The 19,320-nt window shown below is 37.3% G+C and overlaps 1 protein-coding gene across 1 annotated transcript; it reads right to left on the minus strand.

The window, feature by feature from the left end:
- Window positions 1-11,272: 11,272 nt before the first annotated feature.
- Window positions 11,273-17,781, minus strand: LOC134494573 (complement receptor type 2-like). Its single transcript, XM_063299826.1, has 3 exons — window positions 14,872-17,781; window positions 14,003-14,194; window positions 11,273-11,529 (listed from the first exon to the last, which is right to left on the minus strand). Exons 1-3 carry the CDS (start codon window positions 15,107-15,109, stop codon window positions 11,273-11,275), a joined length of 687 nt encoding a protein of 228 aa, XP_063155896.1. The 5' UTR covers window positions 15,110-17,781.
- Window positions 17,782-19,320: the final 1,539 nt, after the last annotated feature.

The raw sequence follows: 19,320 nt of genomic DNA on the forward strand, positions 1-19,320 counted from the left end.
CAAGGAGAGCCAAGATAGATGCACTATCCCTATTGTCGTTCCATCAAAGGCAATTTACAAGTGAGATCAATGCAGTCTCTGTACTATATGCCACTATGAAACCTGATGGAAAGAAGTTCAGATAATTTGTTTCCTCCAGGGCTCTCTGAAGCTATAAAGTGACCACCTTCTCAACAAATTTTTTCCAGTACTATTGGATCCAGGGATGGCTTCCTAAAGAGTGGATGGAACAGTATTTCTTTAATACCTGGAGGGACCATTTCCTCCCCCAAGGATGCATTTACCACTCGCTGAATCCAACCACACATTGTCCCCCAAAAGGCCTTAACCAGGAGAGACATGGATCTAATACACAGGTGGCTGCATTCACAGCATCCAGGACCCTCAGGACCAACAAGGTCAAGCTCTTTGCAGGTAACTGCTGGATCTTGCCCTAGTCATTTCCAAATAACCTGTGCAGCCAGAGCCCAACTATAAAGAAATCAAATGAATTAATTTGACAGATGCCTAGAATATGTCTTTATGGGCATCCTCCCAGCCCATCTTTCTGCAGGAGAGACAGAGCTATCCTAAACAAAGATTGTTTGTTTAATTTTTATCCCACCTTTATCCTTTTTATAAATAACTCAAGGTGGCGAACATACCTAATACTCCCTCCTCCTCCCATTTTCCCCACAACAACCCTGTGAGATGGGTTGGGCTGAGAGTGAGTGACTGGCCCAAGGTCACCCAGCTGGCTTTCATGCCTAAAGGCAGGACTAGAACTCTCAGTCTCCTGGTTTCTAGCCCATTGCCTTAAGCCACTAGACCAAACTCGTTCTCACCAGTTTATTTATCATATTTCTTCCCTGCCCATCTTGTATTACAACAACTCTGAGCAGTTTACGAACAGTTAAAAATCAAGAATTTAAAATATCAATAGAATAAATACAATATAAATATACTGTAACTACATAAATATAAAAATGCAAGATATAAGATGGTGAATAAGGTGTTATCATTAGCCCCATCAAGGTGCCAACCACCCCCATGTTACTGATGGTATGGAAAGATAGCTATATGTTGCTTTTTATAATCCTTAAAAAGGTTCTTACCTGTCCTCGACAGGATTCAATCTTCATCTGCCTCCAGTGGCACTTTAGGCAGTTTCATCTTTCAGCGTTCCTCAGAAAACCAGGCAGCTCTCAGGGATCTATGAAGAGAGAGTCTGTACAGGGACAAACCAATGGAGCCAGGGCCTTACTGTAGTCAAACCATTTATCAGCCTCAGGAATAATCCCAACAGGCTCCATTAGGCCCTTTCTCCTCACAGTGAGGACTGCTTGCAGAGAACAGATTGCTAACAAAGACTGATCTGACCATGGCAGTAGACTGATGGTAATATCTCCCAATTTCAGGTCACCAGTGCTCCAGATTAAACTGTGACAACTTTAATGCTATGAGTCGAGCCTGCGTTCCTAAACTACCTTAGAATCTGCTCCAGAGAAGCCAGATTAAACTCACTCAGGACCCAGGATGGGTGCAGTTAAGTCCTCAGCTGCTGTTCCCGGGCACCCCACTGCACAGCCTCAATGCTCTTCAGGTCAAAAGGCAAAAAGCTGGATGCATCACTCTTGGAGCGTGGTGGGACTTCTCAGGGAAGTGGGCTGGGAAAGGATTTTGAAGTATCTGACAGCTTGGTACAAAAACAGCCTGTATATAAGATGTTGCCTAAGCTTACTATAACAAATGTAGCTTTTAAATAATTTGCTGTTAAAGGATGACAATATTTTGTAGTAAATTCCTGTAACTTGGAACAGAACTTAAAAACATGGGATAAGAAGAAAAAAAATCATGTGGAGAAGTACTTAATTAAGGAATGGGACAAAATAGGAGCAAGCCGTTTTTTCCAGTGGAGCAAATTAAGCAGAGTGTTGCCATTCCCCAAATAGCAGTTGCTGTTAACTGTTTCATACATGATTTGAAGTGAGGAGTGAAGTGCTGAGGTTTCCAAATAATACAGTTATTTAGGATGGTAAAAATAAGTAGGCTGAAGAGCATCAGTGAAACTGTAGAGGGCCACAAAAATGTTTAAGCCAATTTAATGCTAATTGAAAATGGTGCACACAGATTTGAAAGCTTTCTGGGATATCTAATACAACCATTTATTTAATCATCAGATTAATATCCTGTTTTTCCACCAGGAGCTTAAGGTAGCATACTTTAGGGGATTATGTAAGTAAAAATAATACGGTCACGTGATGTTTCACTTAACAAACACATTGCTTAGTGATGGAGTTTCCAGTCCCAGTTGCTGTGGTTAAGTGAGGACTACCGGTACTTATTTTTTATGGCCAATAGACTACCGGTATCATAGAAAAGCTACATCTAAACACCATGTAAAATCTGACACTGATATAAATCTGTTTATTTTGATTATGTGCTATCAAGTTGTTGTTGATTGTTAGCAACCACATAGATTTTCTCCATGAATATTTATTTTAGATAAGTGCAAATTATGTAAAACATTTCTTTAACATTATATGTTAAACAATTGTCAGTATAAAGCAAGTGTCTGATGAGGAAAAAAAAATTCTTGAAAGTAAAATGTTGTCCAGGATCTTCTCATCCTGGAGAAGGTCTGTCTATATGGTCACTAAGAGTCAACACCAACTAATTGGCCCATAATCAAAATTTTGTTCACAGTGTGCCATGCTTAAAATATTTTCCCTTTTTTCTAGGAAACAAAACCAATATGTCTCAGGTTTGATTTTTAAATTGCATGAAAAATGAAGTCCTCACTCATATCCATACTGTCCAGTAAACCCCTAATCTCAGCCTCCCTAAATGTTTTGGGCCATCAAACCAAAACATTGAACTGGGCTGAACTGAACCAAAGGCCAAAATATTTGAAGTGTTGCAACCATGTCCCGCTGTTTCTTACAAAAAGAGTAAATAAAACAGTGTTAAAATCATCAAGGGACATATCAATATGGGCATGAAGAAGTTGCGCTAGAACAGAAATTGAAACTGCAAAGAACCATATGTGATCTTCATGCAATAGCCCAGATCCGAAATAATAAAATGCAGTATTTTGTTATTTATATATATTTATTTTACATTGTACATTATTTCCTTCAAACACTGGTAGGCATTCTAGCATCACTGAAGTCATGTTTCCAATCTCTGCACTAGGCAATGCCCAGAAGGAGGAAAGAAAGCAGAATGAGGTTAGCATTTTGAGTGGCAACATTTAATTCAGAAGTGGCTTAATCGTAAGTAGTTGTTTATGAAGAGCCTGACAATGTATAATAGTAAGTGTTTATGATTAAAATTACTTTAATAGAATTCAAATCATAAGTGTGGTGTGTTCTACCATAGCCGTTACTGGGTATTCAAAACAACTTTCACGGTTGTATGGTGGAGAACATGGCAATGATGATTTAGAAAGACACAACTCTCTCCATTCTAAATGATAAAATTACTTCAAAATGTGCCTGCCAGGTTTTAGTTCAGTTTGTAATACTGTTTGTCAGGCTCAAAGCTTTACATTTTAAGACAATGTTTATCCTATAACTTACACTGTCACACTTGTACATATTCACATTCATTTTATTATAAACCTATCTTTATTTTTCTTAAATGAACACTTACCTAAATGATAGAGATACAGATATTAGGCACCCTGTATTATTTTAGATGAACTATTTTGTTACACATCGCATTTCTTGATTGCTGGTTGATGAGAAAAAATAAATTGGTAAAAATTATCAGCAAAATTATCAGTTATCTGTCTAGCAAACGTAAAGTAGATTTCAGCACAACAGTTTAATAATTAAAGCTCTTGGTAAAAGCTGATAGGTTCAGATCTGTAAAAAATGACCAACATAGAAGAAGTATACTGAGGTACTTTGGTCACCAAGGGAGAATGAATGAGGACTGAACTGCAAAACAAATCTATGAGAAGAGTGAATGGCTCAAGAGGAAGGAAAAAACAGAAAGTTACGGTGGGATGGAACTGGGATCCTGAAAATGGACGAGGCAAGAAACTTAAATGACAAAAAGCAAAGTATGAAATGGTGATGGACTGTGAGGGAAGCAAGAATAAGTTGCCAAGCTGGAAAGCTATGGGGGCAGGGCAGGGGGAGAGAGAATGAGAATGAGAATGGCGGTGGTAGTATAAACTAGCTGTAGTTCTATTTCCTCTTCTTTTTCTTACCACACTGCTTTAATTTCTTCGACTTACTTGTATTTCTATATTCCATATCCAACATGATGTGTATGCAGTATGTATATAACCAACGTACAGGTTAAGATTCCAAACTAAAAACCTATTTGTACTAATTTAAGTGATTGGAGCCATAAGTAGGTTGGAAATATGAAAAGGATCCTGCACATTTCTAAAGTGTTTCATCTGTGTGTTTGTAGTGTGTTAGCCTACACATCTACTCCAGAGACAGTCCTTTACATAAAATAGGATCTTTTGGGACTAGCTGTCAAAAGATGAAAAATAAAAAGTCTCGAATACAGATACGCATTTCATCCTGGACATAGTTTTTCTCTTTCTCTTTATTCTGTGGATTGTATCACTATAGAATATACACTATGGAGCAGAAGTGTAGAATAATGTAGGCAAATTGTAGACTGTCTGAGGCCCTCAGACCATATATGCCCTCAGATCCTATTTTTGTGTGGCCCCTGATATTTCCTATAAATTCAATTGCTGAAAGCCAGACACAGAATTGTCTGTCATTTGAAGGTAGAAAACATGCACACTGACAATATTTAAAGTACAAATATTGTATTTTAAACTAAAGGAAGAAAACTAAGACTAAGAAAGGATCTAAAATCTGGGCCCAATCTAGTTTGCATCTTAGTTCCTGTTTACTGATGCCTTTACCCTCTCATAAAATAATGCTACCAAAAAGTTGCCCACCCCTGATGTAGAAAAAACAGACATTATATCTGTCTCCACTGAAGTGCAATGTTAAGGTTTCTTTTGCAATAAGCTGGTCTCAGCTAATTTTATGTACCCAATCAATAAAACTAATTCCAATTACCTAGTGTATATTCTTTCTACAAAGAGGCATTTTTTGCGTAGGTAACAATGTGACTTCATTTAATAATACAAAACAAGTATGAAGAGGTGTTTGGAATAAGAAAAACCATATTCTTACAGGAAACTATATTTCTTGAAAATCTTTGTTACTGCTGGCAACACCACAATTAATACAGAGGCTTGAAGAAAAGGAGAAAAATCACATCTTAGTTAAAAAAAAATAAGACACATGTTTTAGAAATGTTCAAAATATTACTAAATACTTAAAATACAGTACTCCCCGTATTTCAGTATGACAATGAACTTCCATTTTTTCATTTCATTTCCAATTTTTCTTCAACAAATTACCAATTCTTATTTTGAAGATTGTAAAGTCTACATATAAAGATTTCACTTAATTCTTTAAAAACGTTTCAAGTAATCTCCATCTCCCCATGCCCAAATCTCAACAATTACTATTTTATGGGAATATTATTAGATGAATTGCTCTTTATACTGTAAAGCTCAAAGTGAAAAAAAAGAAAATTTGTTTTCATTTCTTGTTTTGAACAAAATAGTTTTACAAAACAATGTTAAATACCTTCCACTCTCCAAACTAAGTTCCAGTGAACCTGATAGATATAACATTGCATCTCAAAAATAAAACAAGCTGAGACTACTTGCAATTTTGAACAAAAAATGGGAGCAGACAATATTAGGAAATTTTTTGCCAGTCTGAAAGGAAAAAAGTATTGTATATTATGAATATTTTGTAAAAGTAGCAACACTGAATAGAAATTAGAAATAATGGTTTCTTTTCAACCCTATTATAATTAATTAGATGATATTTCATAGGTAAGATTTGGTTGTGAGGGTAAAAGTGCAATGCCATAACCAATTTCTGTTTAATTCACCTACTTCTCTTACCGCTGGAATTTTGAACTGATTAAGTTGGAGGTTCTATTTCATTCTGCTATATTATTGCCCTATATGCATTCCATAGTGTTACAGCCATCACCTATTTTCTCTCATGATGACGGAAGTATTTTTAGATGCTAGAATCTGGAAATGCCTAATTGGTTTTAACAGAGTGGTATTGCCTTTTTCCAGAGAGGAATATACCAGCTACAAAGCGCACTCCGCAGCTGCAACAGCTAGATTCCAGGGAGTCTGCTCACTGAATGAACCACAAAAAGGCAAGGTTTTGTCAGGAGAGTTCCTATCAATTCTAGCTCCTGGCTAAACAGAGTCTGAGAAGGGAACAAGAAAAAATAAGTCTCTTACGTGGAACCGTAACAAACAAAAGTAAAGATGAATGGACATGGGTCTGTATTGTGACTTGCAATGCTTGTGGCATCCTTACATTCCTGTATGAGAACAACCTGGCATATATTTGTAGCAGTCCTTTAAGAAAATACCCCAGGATCAGACCAGTGAGTTGCTACGCTTCAGCTGATAAGAAAATACAAGGATTTGTCAGATCAAAGAAAGAAGGCACTAGAGTAGAAATGACAGAGGAAGCAATTTCTTGTAAGAAAATGAAGTAAAAGAGTATCTTCAGGAAATCAGAAGGATATAAGAAGCAAAAAAAAAAAAGGAAGGCATTCTGCACCACTTAATTTAGAAACCACATTCAGACCCTCACAATCGTGGGTGGTTAGAGACAAAACTCATGAATTAAGGACATTTTTGATTGTCAACTTTCTTCAAAGGGTGGGGAAAGGCACTGCTATATTCAAGTTCATACTAACCAACAAGAAAGATTTCATCAAGGAAGTGGAAATAGGGGCACCATGAAAGTATAAGGCAGGAGTTCTTGACATTAAAGAAATCTGATGTTGAATGTAGCTGAATATACAGTTTGGAATTCAAAACAAGTGCCAAACAAAGTTAATAGGAAAAGAGGGAATGGGGATTTTTACCAAATGTTCAGATCACACAAAATCTTGCTAGGTTAGAGAAATGGACTGAAAACTACTGTTTAACAGACACAAATTCAAAGTTTCTCATACTTCAGGAGATAGAAATCTTACACAGGTATGCAATGGGATATTTGGCTTAATAAACAGGTTGTAGAATACTAGTTGACTATAAGAATGTACATCAAGAATGTGAACTGGTTGCAAAAATGCAATTTTGGGCAGCATTACCAGAAATACAGCTTTCATACCACGAGAAGTAATCATTCCCCTTGATTCTATGTCAGTCATCTTAAACTCCCACTAGAGTTCACAGGATGTGTTCAGACAGAGGCTGGCCAACCATCCATTATGGATGTTTTAATTTGGATTATCATGCTAAGCAAGGGATTGGGCTCAGTGGCCTAAGGAGCCCCATTCAGCCCTATGGCTATGATCCTAAGACTGTCCTGTCTCCTCCAGTCTGCAGACAATTGATTTGCCATTACAAAGACATAAACCAAACAGGCAAACAGTCAAGTTTGAGTTCAAAAAGAATACAGTTCTTACCAATCGCCAAAGTTCACAGCAAAGTATAAAGGTATAAAGTAGTGTAAGGGTCACACTAGGCTTGATTAATATGGAGCATTGTCTTAACGATAGGCTGATGGAAATAAGCACACAGACACAAACACATGCCTCTATCTCGGCATGGATCAATCCTGATTTCTAGCATTAGGCTGCTTCTGAGTTGCCTTGCCTGCAGGATATGCTTCTCTGTGCAACCTCCTTCCCCCAGAGGTGAGACAAGCTCCCTCGCTCCTGGACTTCCACAAAAGATTAAAGACCTGGTTTTGTAGGCTGGCTTGGAATGGGAGGGTAAATAATTACACCTGGGGATGGCTAGGGCCATGAAGTGATCTGGGGGGACCTACCACACTGAAGGTCTGATTAAGATCTCTTTGACATGTAGATTTTATTATACTTACATTTTTATTGTATTTTAATTGTAATGGTTTTATATTTTAATCTTGTTTTATTGTAAGCCACCCAGAGTCCCCCTGTTGGGGAGAGATGGGCAGTGAATAAATTTATTAAATAAATAAATTTTGTTGCCTCCCTGCTCCAACTCTCACACAGCCAATGACATTCCCATGGCTGGGTAGATGAGATTCTGATTCATGATCAGAATCATGAAGACCATGAGTAGCGGGGCCCTAATTGTATCTCTACTGTTGCTAGTGCTAAGACCTTCTGTGTCTGGCTGCCCCACTGCCTCATCCCGAGCTTCTTGCAAATCTGAGGATGACTCCTCAGCTACCACTGTTCTGGATGAGGGAGTCATGATATTGTAGATAGGAATGACTAGTGAACTATGGTATGGCTCATTGTAGGGATGCATGTCAGGCCCAGCCCAAGCAACAAATAATCCAGCCAAACTTCAGTTCTTTTATTTGCTCACGCCGTATAGACAGATTCTTGCCAGACTAAAGCTACTCTACCTAACCTAAGGGGAAATAACCTGGGAAGGCTCTAGGGCAGGGCTACTCTGAATCGCTCAGTCTTCCCACGTTCCAGCTCCAGACTGTGTTTTATTTTATTTTTTAATATTTTTATCCTGCCTTTATTTTCATAACTCCCTTCCTTGGAATGTGTTCCCTCCTTCCTGAGAACCAGCAGTGTTACTGAAGTCCATCACATTACCTCCCCCTTCAGAGACATATTCAATCACAATGCATGACAACTGGATAAGATACAGATTATTTGGTTTATTTCAGTCTAAGGAACTGACCTGCATCAATGAAACAAATTTTGTCAAATTCTAGATATTTCACGAAGTACAAGAAAAACTAGTATCTCCCAAAAGATAGGGACAAAACTCTACGGATAAGATTAAAATAATGTTAAACATCACTACTTTCAATGGGAGAAAGGAATATGGTTAAATCTTCAAGGAAAATAAATTATATTTACAAATCTTTACCTTTGGCTGTATAGTGCCCATTTCTCTAAGAAAATCACATGTTTTGACATTGCAATAAGTATGATAAATTGCATAAAATATTGTTCCTGTAAGTTTCAAGAAATTACATACCAGTTATAAGAAGTATGAAGAAAGCATCTAGAAAAGAAAAAAGCATTTTGATAAATGAATCTCTTTGTCTCTCTTTCCCTCTCTCCTTCCCTCCACACACACACACACACGCACACACACACGTAACAGTTACGGAAAGGCTACACACTGGTTGTCAGTAAAAAAAATCATGTACTACAGTATAAGATAGGAATCATAGCTGGAAAACATTTTGCTTATAAAAATCAGGCAGTCTCAGAATTGGACATGACTGAATTAAAAAAATATTTGAATCAAAAATAGAAATTCCTTTTTTATTCTTTCAAATAGTAGACATTAAGCATTCTGGCATTGGAAGTTAGTTAACTTTTCTAAATTTTATATAAATGTCTAAATTTCATTCTATATTTTCAATAAATAGGTAGATGGAAACAAGATTCTAATTACTACACAAATTATTAATGAATTCTAGCTATACAAGAGGCATTGAAGATCTTGGGCCTTAGAAGCCCAGGAGTCAAACTCAGTATCCCCTTCAAACTGCAAAAAGTTTAGAGCTTCCACAGGCGTAAATAACCGCAATGCAAAGAAGGTTCAGATTTGCTGCTGATAGCCACATAGGGGCATTTGCTACAGGCTTTATTAGTGTCAGGCATGAGCCTATTAGGCAAAAATCAGTCCCGATGTATTGGGACCATTTTCCTATTGGTCAGTTCTAGACTTGGTGCACCCACCCTGAGTCCTGCTGCTTTGTCTCCCATAAGGGAAAACATCTGTTAAGGACCATGTTTGCAAAATCCTCCTTTGTCTGGCAAACCACTCAGCTTCTGGCCTCCAGATAACAATTTCATGGACAACAGCTCAAGATCAGACAGTGATTAGACACTAACTTGAACTTCTTGCAGTCCAGTGTTAATTTTTTCCTCTTAAAATAATTTAACTTAAAATAACTTCTATTCCTCCCCAAACCCCAGGAAAACAAAATCCCAAATACTGGCCCCTCTTAGTTGCATCACTAGCTTATCTATTGCAGTCTTTGGGCTCCTCTAAAGTATTAAGTGTAACCTTCAATCAAAAGAGTGTTCCCGCCACTCCCAACACAGACCTTAGACTCTAAGGAACAGCTTTTCAAATTACTATTTCTGTGTTTTGTTATCCCTGTCCAACTGAGCATATTACTGGAATTATACAGTAATCTTATAAAATATTCTCCAGCGAGGTCCAGAACAACACAGTGTACATACTTCCAAAAAAAATCTAATGAGTATTTAGCTTAGATTCATTTTTCATTGACCAAACTAGACATTGCACAATTTCTAGTCATGAAACTCAAAGCATGCCATGGATGAAACATGGACTCAAGGTTGCAGTTGGGAAAAAGAAAAACACCTGTGTTCTAACTTGCTCCCAGAATAATTTTACTCTTGTTTCCCTTATTGTGCTCCTCCATAGCAAAGGCAGAAAATATACTTTAGGCATGGATATTTTCAGTAGGAACTGAGAAAATGGTTATGTAGCTGACCACAGCCCCAACATTAACTAGTTTGGGTACATGCTGTATGCCTACCCATGTAATGTTTAATATGAGCCTATTCTTAACTTTTTGTACATCCGTTATGGTGAAGAGCCACCAGCAATAAAATCTACCTGACACTACATAAAGCTCATTCTCAAAAATGGATCCCCTAGCAGGAGGAGGACAGAGTCCCTTAATTCTGTTCAAGGCATTTGCTCTTTCTGTACAAGGAAGTTGAAAGTGCTTAGTTTGAATGGAATTTGACAACTGGATAACTTAAATGGATTCTCTGTGTCCTTACTATGGCTGAAAGACTTATACTGCAACATTGGAAAGACAAATGTATGGCCCCATTTACTTAATGAATCGAAGACCTGATTGCACTTGCCACCTATGAATGGATTGCTTATGGACATAGACTTTGTATGGACAAGTGTAATGAAATATGGGACTCATTTATACAAAATACAGTAGGTTAAAAAAAAAAAAGAATGATAGTTTGGGTTATATAAATGTATTAGAAATTGATATATACATACTTGAATATTATTTACATTAGGTAAGTATATATAGAATTGTAATTGTTAATTCCTACGATATATAGATATATAGATTCTGTTTTATTTTTTCACTGCTTAAAGCACTTTTTAAGTAATTTTTTTCCTTCTTTGAAAATGTATATATTCTCATAATTATCTTAGTGTTTCTTTTTCTTGTTCTGTTATTATTTTAAAAGCAATTAAAAATAAAAAGGGAACAAAACACATCTATTTCCTACACAGGTAAAGTAAAATGCCTAAAGTCAGCATATGTTTGCAAATCTTATACATACTCAGAGAACAAGTAGGAATCTCGGGCAACCATTGCTTTCCACCAATGTACCGAATCTTGGATGACCCTCTTAATACATAGCCATCTATACACTCCACAGTAATGTTATCTCCAGGATTATACCTGTCTTTTTTCCCATGAACTATATTTCCATTATAAATATGTAGTTGAACAGTGTCAGATATAGTTCTAACTGAAAGAAAAACAATATGAATATGAAAAACATACACAAGATAACAAGGTTGCTTTCCAAAATCTCTAACACTTGAATTTTGTACACTTTTACAAGAAAGGCAAGAGTTCCAGCCTCATTTGCAACATTTTTTGCATTTAAGAAAAATTCTGTCAAGTGGCAAATTGGTTGCCATTCAAGGGCCCTTTAAACACTGCCAAGGCTTTGGTTTTCATCAGTCAGCTTGCTCAAAGTAGAATTAAAACAGTGGTACTACAAAGTTTTATTCTATCAACTAACACTTTTAAAAGTTTAATTTCTCCATTTCAACTGGGGCATACTGTAGTACTGAGATAGCACTGGTTGCACTTGCTGAGCCAGGACAAGGATAGTGCAACCATCCTGGTTCTCCTTGATCTCTCAGCAGCATTTGATACCATTAATCAAGGTATCTTTATGGACCACCTACAGGGATAAGGAGCCAGTTTGGTGCAATGGTTAAGGCATCAGGCTAGAAATGGGAGACCATGAGTTCTAGTGCTGCCTTAGGCACAAAGCCAGCTAGGTGTCTTCTGTCCATCCTATATGATTTAGTAGAGTGGGCATGCTCCACATCCTATTGATTAAATAGTGTCAAGTGATGGGACAGAACAAACAGACCTTGTCTGTCATGACACCTGCCCTCTGGAACAATATACCCCCCAGAAATTCATATAACCCCCCACTCTGATGTTACTCAAACAAGCCCTTAATACCTGGTTCTTCCCCCAGGCTTTGGACTTGAGTGGGTGGCAGCCTCTGTGAGGATGATTTGTTTGTTAGAATGTGTGTTATTTTTCTGGAATGTTTTGTGTTTATATTGTACATTGCTTTTAAATTGTTTTGGACTCTATGCTGCACAGAGTCATGATCAGGTGACCTAAAAAATTAATAAATAAATAAATATCCACAAGCAAAGGAGGAGAAAGTCTGCCTAAGTTTAGCATGTTGCTGAATGTATTCACAAATAGATTGATCCAAGGTAAGGGAAACTCTCTGCTTGGTCAGTTTCCTGACTGTAGACTGGACACCATAACATTTCAAATAATTTGTGCATTATTTTTTGAGATCCCCAATAAATACAGAGCTTGACAATGTGCTTCTCTGATATCCTCAAACTAAGGTTCTCAAACTGGGTAATGCTATGGCAACCCAAAATGATATGACAAATTTGTTCAAGGCCCGCTATGAATAAAACTGATTTCACTGGGGTTAAAGTTGAGCATGCATGCATAAATAAATAAATTTGTTTTTTTTTTTAACAGAAGTACAGGCTTGCTTATTTTTGAGAATTCCTGAAATCTGGGCTTCATTCTGAAGAAAACTACTCTCATTTACCAAGACCAAGACAACAAAAGGAGTGTTCCTTGCCTTAAATCAGCTTCTCTTAAATTCCGCTTAAAATGCTGCAGCATGCAAAACACCAGCTGGCTACAAATGGCTTTTGGTTCTCTCTCTCCCAATGCAGCTGCCCTGAGATCACAATTACAGACCATTTGTTCTTGCCCTTCCAGCCTCCTACCACTTTTGTGGTTTCTTCCTCTCTGTCTCCTCAAAGTCCTTCCTCCCTTCCCCTCTACCATAATTTATTTTGCAGGGAAGGTTCAGAGCATTGCATGGAAGATTTGTGTCCCCTAGACAAGATTACTACTACTCTGAAAGGTAAACACAATGTTAAAAAAAGAAAAAGAAAACTCAGGTTTCAAATTGGCTCTGAAACTTGTGTTGCTTCGATTCAGCATGCAGGACCTTTGCATCAAATGGGTAAGCTTGCTCAGAAAGAACTTGCAAGGCAGGCATTCTCTAACATACTTCCAACCATTGGGGGATTATGCCCAAACTATATGCTCACATAAACTGTTAGAAACAATGTATTGATAGAGGATCTCTAACCTTGCAAAGGATATACTATTGATAAACATGACATTCAAGTGACTGTTCAACTAAGCAAACCATATCCTAAGTTGATGTTTATGTTGGCAAATGGATGGGAAAAACAAGTTACTGGATTATTCAGCACATACAATAACATATCTCATAAAGGTAAAGGTAAAGGTTTCCCTTGACGTAAAGTCCAGTCGTGTCCGACTCTAGGGGGCGGTGCTCATCTCCGTTTCAAAGCCTTGGAGCCGGCGTTGTCCATAGGACACTTCCGGGTCATGTGGCCAGCATGACTCACGGAACGCCGTTACCTTCCCGCCGAAGCGGTACCAATTAATCTACTCACATTTGCATGTTTTCGAACTGCTTGGTGTGCAGAAGCTGGGACGAGCAACGGGAGCTCACCCCGCCGCGCGGTTTCGAACCGCCGACCTTCCGATCGACAGCTCAGCGGTTTAACCCGCAGCGCCACCGCGTCCCAACATATCTCATAGTAATGGAGAAATAGCAAATACATTGGTTAAGCTGTTAGAAGAAACAGATGTGTATATTTAAGAACTGAATGTATACGTACAAAAACAAGGTGGTACAGGGGGATCCCACATATTGTAGCCTTCGCACTGTGCTTTCATCTCTATTGTTTCATCAGGAAAACAATAGTTTCTATTGCAATATGCGACAATGGTGCTTCCCATTCCATAGTAAGGTCTCAGTGGCTCCACTCCTCCAGTCGGAATTATTGGAGCACCACACAATATTGGAGAAACTGTATGTAGTAAGATAAAACTTCAATGTTATTGAAGAAAGCTAGTATACTTTTGTACTGTAATTCAATTTATTATTATAGTGTAATGTATCTTGACTTTTAGAATTTTAAGGAAAATGCTATGTACTGATAATCACGTTTTCCCAAAAGGATGATGACCTTGAATTTAAACTGCTCACACCTAAAAAACAAAACAAAGCCCTAAACATAAAAAACACTAAAAGAAATCCTTTTTGATTTTTTCAACCTAATGCTGCTAACTCTATTTGAAACCAATCCAGAAGATGCCAATAAATGTTTGTGTGTCCCATATTTGCAGATGTTTCTGTACAAATATATCAAAATCCACATTCTGAAGATTAGTAGGCCAGGCAAAAAAAAAATAATGTTAATATTAATGGAGTTAATAATGGATTAAAACTGACTGTAAAATCTATAAATTTACAGCAAAGTCCATATATAAGCTTAACTGATTCCCATCAACATATGTACAGTACATGCACACATACACCACCTCATATTCATTCATTCAGAAAATTTCAGTTTCTCTCTAAAAGTCTGTTCCTTTTAAATGGTATTTGCCTCTATTCTGAGAACAGCAAACCACCCTTCCACTTCAGTGGTTGTTATTTTGCAAAAAAAATGGTTTTTCTTTTTGGGTAAATAAGTCATTGAACATAGAAATATAATTGCTTTTAAAGAATTCTTACTCTTTCTACAGAATGGTACAGAGGGATACCAGGTATTGTTCTTCACACACTTTATCAAATAATTTCCAGTCAAGAAATATCCAGTGTCACATATAAATGTAGCAGAATCACCATGGAAATATTCATCTGTAGTTCGATTTATTTGTATGCCATGTTTAACTCCTGGATCTTCACAGTCGAACACTATAAAGAAACAGGAATACATTTTAAAATCTTCAAATAATGGAACATTTTCTTCATACTTTTGACAAAACTCCTGCAATGCAGCTTGCACGTACCATGTTTCACTTTTACATTCAAGAGATTTTTCTTGCTATAAAGAAAAATGATTTCAAGTACTATATATAAAACATTATCGACCTGGCTTCAAGCTGAAAGGTGTTGAAAAATAGTCACTCTTCGTAACGTGCATTTTGTCTCCTCCTTCAAGTATCGTTGCCCAGCTACAAAGACCCAAATGTTGAGTTGGAAGTTTGAAGATCTAAAGTATGAAGAGCTCTGATATGATTGTGGACATTTACTGCATGATACAACTTTGGGACTTATTAAAATATACTCCAGAAACAGTGTTGAAATTTGGTCTTTAGAGGATTCAGCCATTGTACGATAAAGAAATGATGGGGGAGGGGGGCAGAGAACAAAAATAAAAAAAGGAGAAGCTGTTCACTTTGGAATTTTAGAAGCAAAAGTATAAGGATTTGCTTTCAATTATATGTAATGATTTTCATAAACTGGGTGATCCTGGCTTGTCCCTGACAGTGTGGTAGAGTGGTTAAGGTGTTAAACTACACTGGGGTGACCAAGGTCCTAGTCCACCTTCAATCACAGAAGCTCACTGTGTGAATCTAAGCTGGTCACTCTCAGCCCAACCTAACTCCCAGAGTTGTGGGGAGCCCTAGGTATGTCACCTTGAGCTGCTATATGAAAGATAGGAAATAAATATGGGAAATACAGACATTCTCTTTGAGGAGTCTGATCTTGAAAATATTTGATTTTGGTGGTCAATTGGAAGAGTCTTTGAGTAAGTTCTGGTTTCATACCCTTATTTGATACACGAAACTAACTTAAAATAGCTGAGAGGCCAGCTTTGATCCTGACGCCTTCATTGAACCCTCTGCCTTTCTCTGTGTGAGGAGAGAAAAAGAAACAATCTTTATATGTCACAGATTAGGTCTTCTTGCATTCACTGAACTCTTTGTAACTATCACCAAATCCATACTTCAAAGGTAGCTAGTCTGGTTTTTATTGTCACTGAAATTTAATTTAAATTTATTTATTTTCTATCCTGCCTTTATTATTTTTATAAATAACTCAAGGCGGTGAACATATCTAATACTTCTTCCTTCTTATTCATTATCTTTTCTAACTTTGCTATTGCTTTTTCTTCCACACTAAGCCTCTATTTACTTCTCCTTCACAATGGCCATCTTTATCTGCTCTTAAGTCTGAGAAAACAAAACTCTACCTCAGCTTGAATTCTTCACTGTCAACCCTAAATTAACCAAGCACGCTAGCTGATAATTACCTTCATCTTAACATTTAATCTTAAAAGTGTTAAAATGAAAAGTGAAAAATTATTAACTACCACAAAGAACTTTTCTAAATCTTCTTTACTTTCTCCTAACAAATTAATGTTGTCCAGATATCTCAAACTGTTAGTTTCCTTCAGTTCCAGCTGTCATCTTTTCTGATCCTGTCATTCTTGTAATTATTCAGTAACTTTTACAGGAAATATAAGTGCAACAAATGTCAAGCCAATATGCATTCTTGTCTCACTCCTCTCCCTATTTTGAACCACCCAGTTCCTTCAAATAATTCAAGGCGGGGAACATACCTAATACTCCTTCTTCCTCCTCTTTTCCCCACAACAACCACCCTGTGAGGTGAGCTGGGCTGAGAGTGAGTGACTGGCCCAAGGTCACCCAGCCGGCTTTCAGGCCTAAGGCAGGACTAGAACTCTCAGTCTAAAAAACAATCTAAAAACAAACAAACAAAGATATTAAGCAAGACATTGCTTGCATAAAGAAATACTGCAGTAATTCAATAATCTGCACATACTTTTGCATCTCTGTTTTCTGGTACAAGTATATATATATTGATATTTTCTGATCTCAAGGTGTCAGCCCTTCCAGGTAAACCAAACAGGAAACACAACTAGATGAACTAATTCTACTTTATTGTAAGGCTACATCAGCAGAATCTTGCAAGTCTGAAAGTACAAATCTCCTGCCTTCCCTATTTATTGCTTGAGTGGTCAGGGCAGGCTTTCCTGAGTTTCTTTTTTAGATCGTTATCCTCCCTCGGACTTCCTTTCATCTGATCATTCCCTCTGTTCTCCAAGGTCACCTTCTCATTCCATCACACAAGGCCACACAGTCCTGTTCCATATTTGTGGACTTATGTTACACTGAGATGTTCCCCTAACTTTGGTGTGAGGATGTCTAGCTAACTGTTCTTGAAGGATACCTCAACTGCTATGGACTGGTGATAAGAACAAATTCAGCCTTGTTCTTATCACCAGTCCATAGCTGACACCAGCCAACTGAGTTTTTCTGATCACAGTTGAAGTGACATTCATTTTCTGTCTTTTTCAAACAGAAGTCTTGCTTTTTGTATGATGCACTTTGGTAGTAACTGAGCTAATGATGTGGAGGGGGGGGGGAGCTGCTCAATTTCTATTGGCTACTTTGAGCAGGTCATGTTTTGGGATGGTACGAACAGCCTGGACTGCCCTAAGCAACCTGTGTCTCAGTGGGGCATTGTTTTCTACATGGAACAATACTTACCAGAGCATTTTTGCATGCCAAAATCTCTCCCAAAAATACACTTGAGTATTTCTGCTCTAGTTATAAATTCCCTATGATTTCATTAATTTTCTTAAACAGCTCTCTCATTTTGTTTCTTGTTATATGTTTCATGTATGCACATTCTTGAGTAAATTTATTTATCTAAAGCATTTTTACCCTGTGCTTTCTTTTATATCAAGGCTCCTGGAGCAGCTTAGAAAGGTCAGAAGTTAGATGGTTCCTGTCTTCAGGCTTGCAATGTAAAAGATGTGCAGCACAAGGAAAAAGACTAAGGAGGAAAAAGCATGATAATTGTCCAGATTGATGGAAACATTTCTGTCCTGCATCCTACCGTACTTCAATTTACACTACATCAGTTCTAGCCTAGACAAGGTTATCCTTTACATTCTTCACTCCTGTTTTTTTTTTTACATTCTTTTCTTACATTCAGGATTAATATATTTCTTCACAACTAGTCTCATGTGAGATGGTTTCTCAGAAATCCATCTAATAATGACTTAATTTATCTTCCATTCTATACTTTCCATACATATAAGAATGCCTTGTTTACTCTATCTCCTATGGGCCCTTGATGATGTAATTTCAGGGTTCCTAGTGTGATGTCCATAGATGTCAATATTCACATGGCATCTGAGATGCTTCTGCCCCTTCTTATTAATTCTTTTTAGTTTCTAAAAAAATATGAAAAGCTGCCATAGTGCAAAGCAGTGATTAGTTGCCTGTTCTCTAATTCCAAGAACATTTCTGATTTGCAATTGAAGTTCTAGAAAGCAAAAGAAATTAGAAGTTGTGTTAACTATAGATCAGTGTTCTGCCTCAAAATAAGTCCATACATCAAAACACAAGTAAGTGTATGCAATAGTCTCCAGGGGAACTACATGTGGTGGCAGAAGGCAAATTGCCTTCTAGAAGCTTGCTTTCTAGAAGATGGGTGTTTTGTGACTGAATCTTCCCACTATAACCACCCTTACATGCATTAATTGTCAAATGCACCTACAAAGACCTCTGAGCTGGTCTGTCACTGTCAGAGATTCATATTTACAATAAAACGAATAGGCTGCAATCCTACATACACTTACCTTAGAGTAACCTTTTCTGAACTCAAGAGGGTTTACTTCTGAGTAGATTGAATTATAGGACCATTAATGTCACAGAATTTGAAGGAGACTTAGAACTCATCTAGTCTAATCCCTGCTCACTGCAGGACAATTGTACCATCCAGCCTATTTGAAGACTTCTAGCGAAGAACGCATCACTTCACATGAAAGCCTGGCTGACAGAACGACTCCCTCTTTATAAGGCAGCCCTTCAGATACTTGAAGATTATTATCACTACATTATTATTTTAAATCCTGTCAGTCTTACTATAAAAGGTCATTCTTCTAGAATTCTCTGAAGATTCATTCTGCAGCTCTAAAAACGGATTGTATTCCCCACTGCACTAAGCAGAACATGGTTAATTTATTTGTAGCTTAGCACATTGTATAATCACAGCCACCATGCTCCATAAACTATAGTTACTGCTTAGTGTGATATATCAACCAAGCAAAAGTCAGCACGGGTTAAGTTTTTTAAAAAAAAACTACTAAAAAGTTTTTTTTTAATCTAT

Source organism: Candoia aspera, chromosome 3, assembly GCF_035149785.1.
Source record: "Candoia aspera isolate rCanAsp1 chromosome 3, rCanAsp1.hap2, whole genome shotgun sequence".
Lineage (NCBI taxonomy): Eukaryota > Metazoa > Chordata > Lepidosauria > Squamata > Boidae > Candoia > Candoia aspera.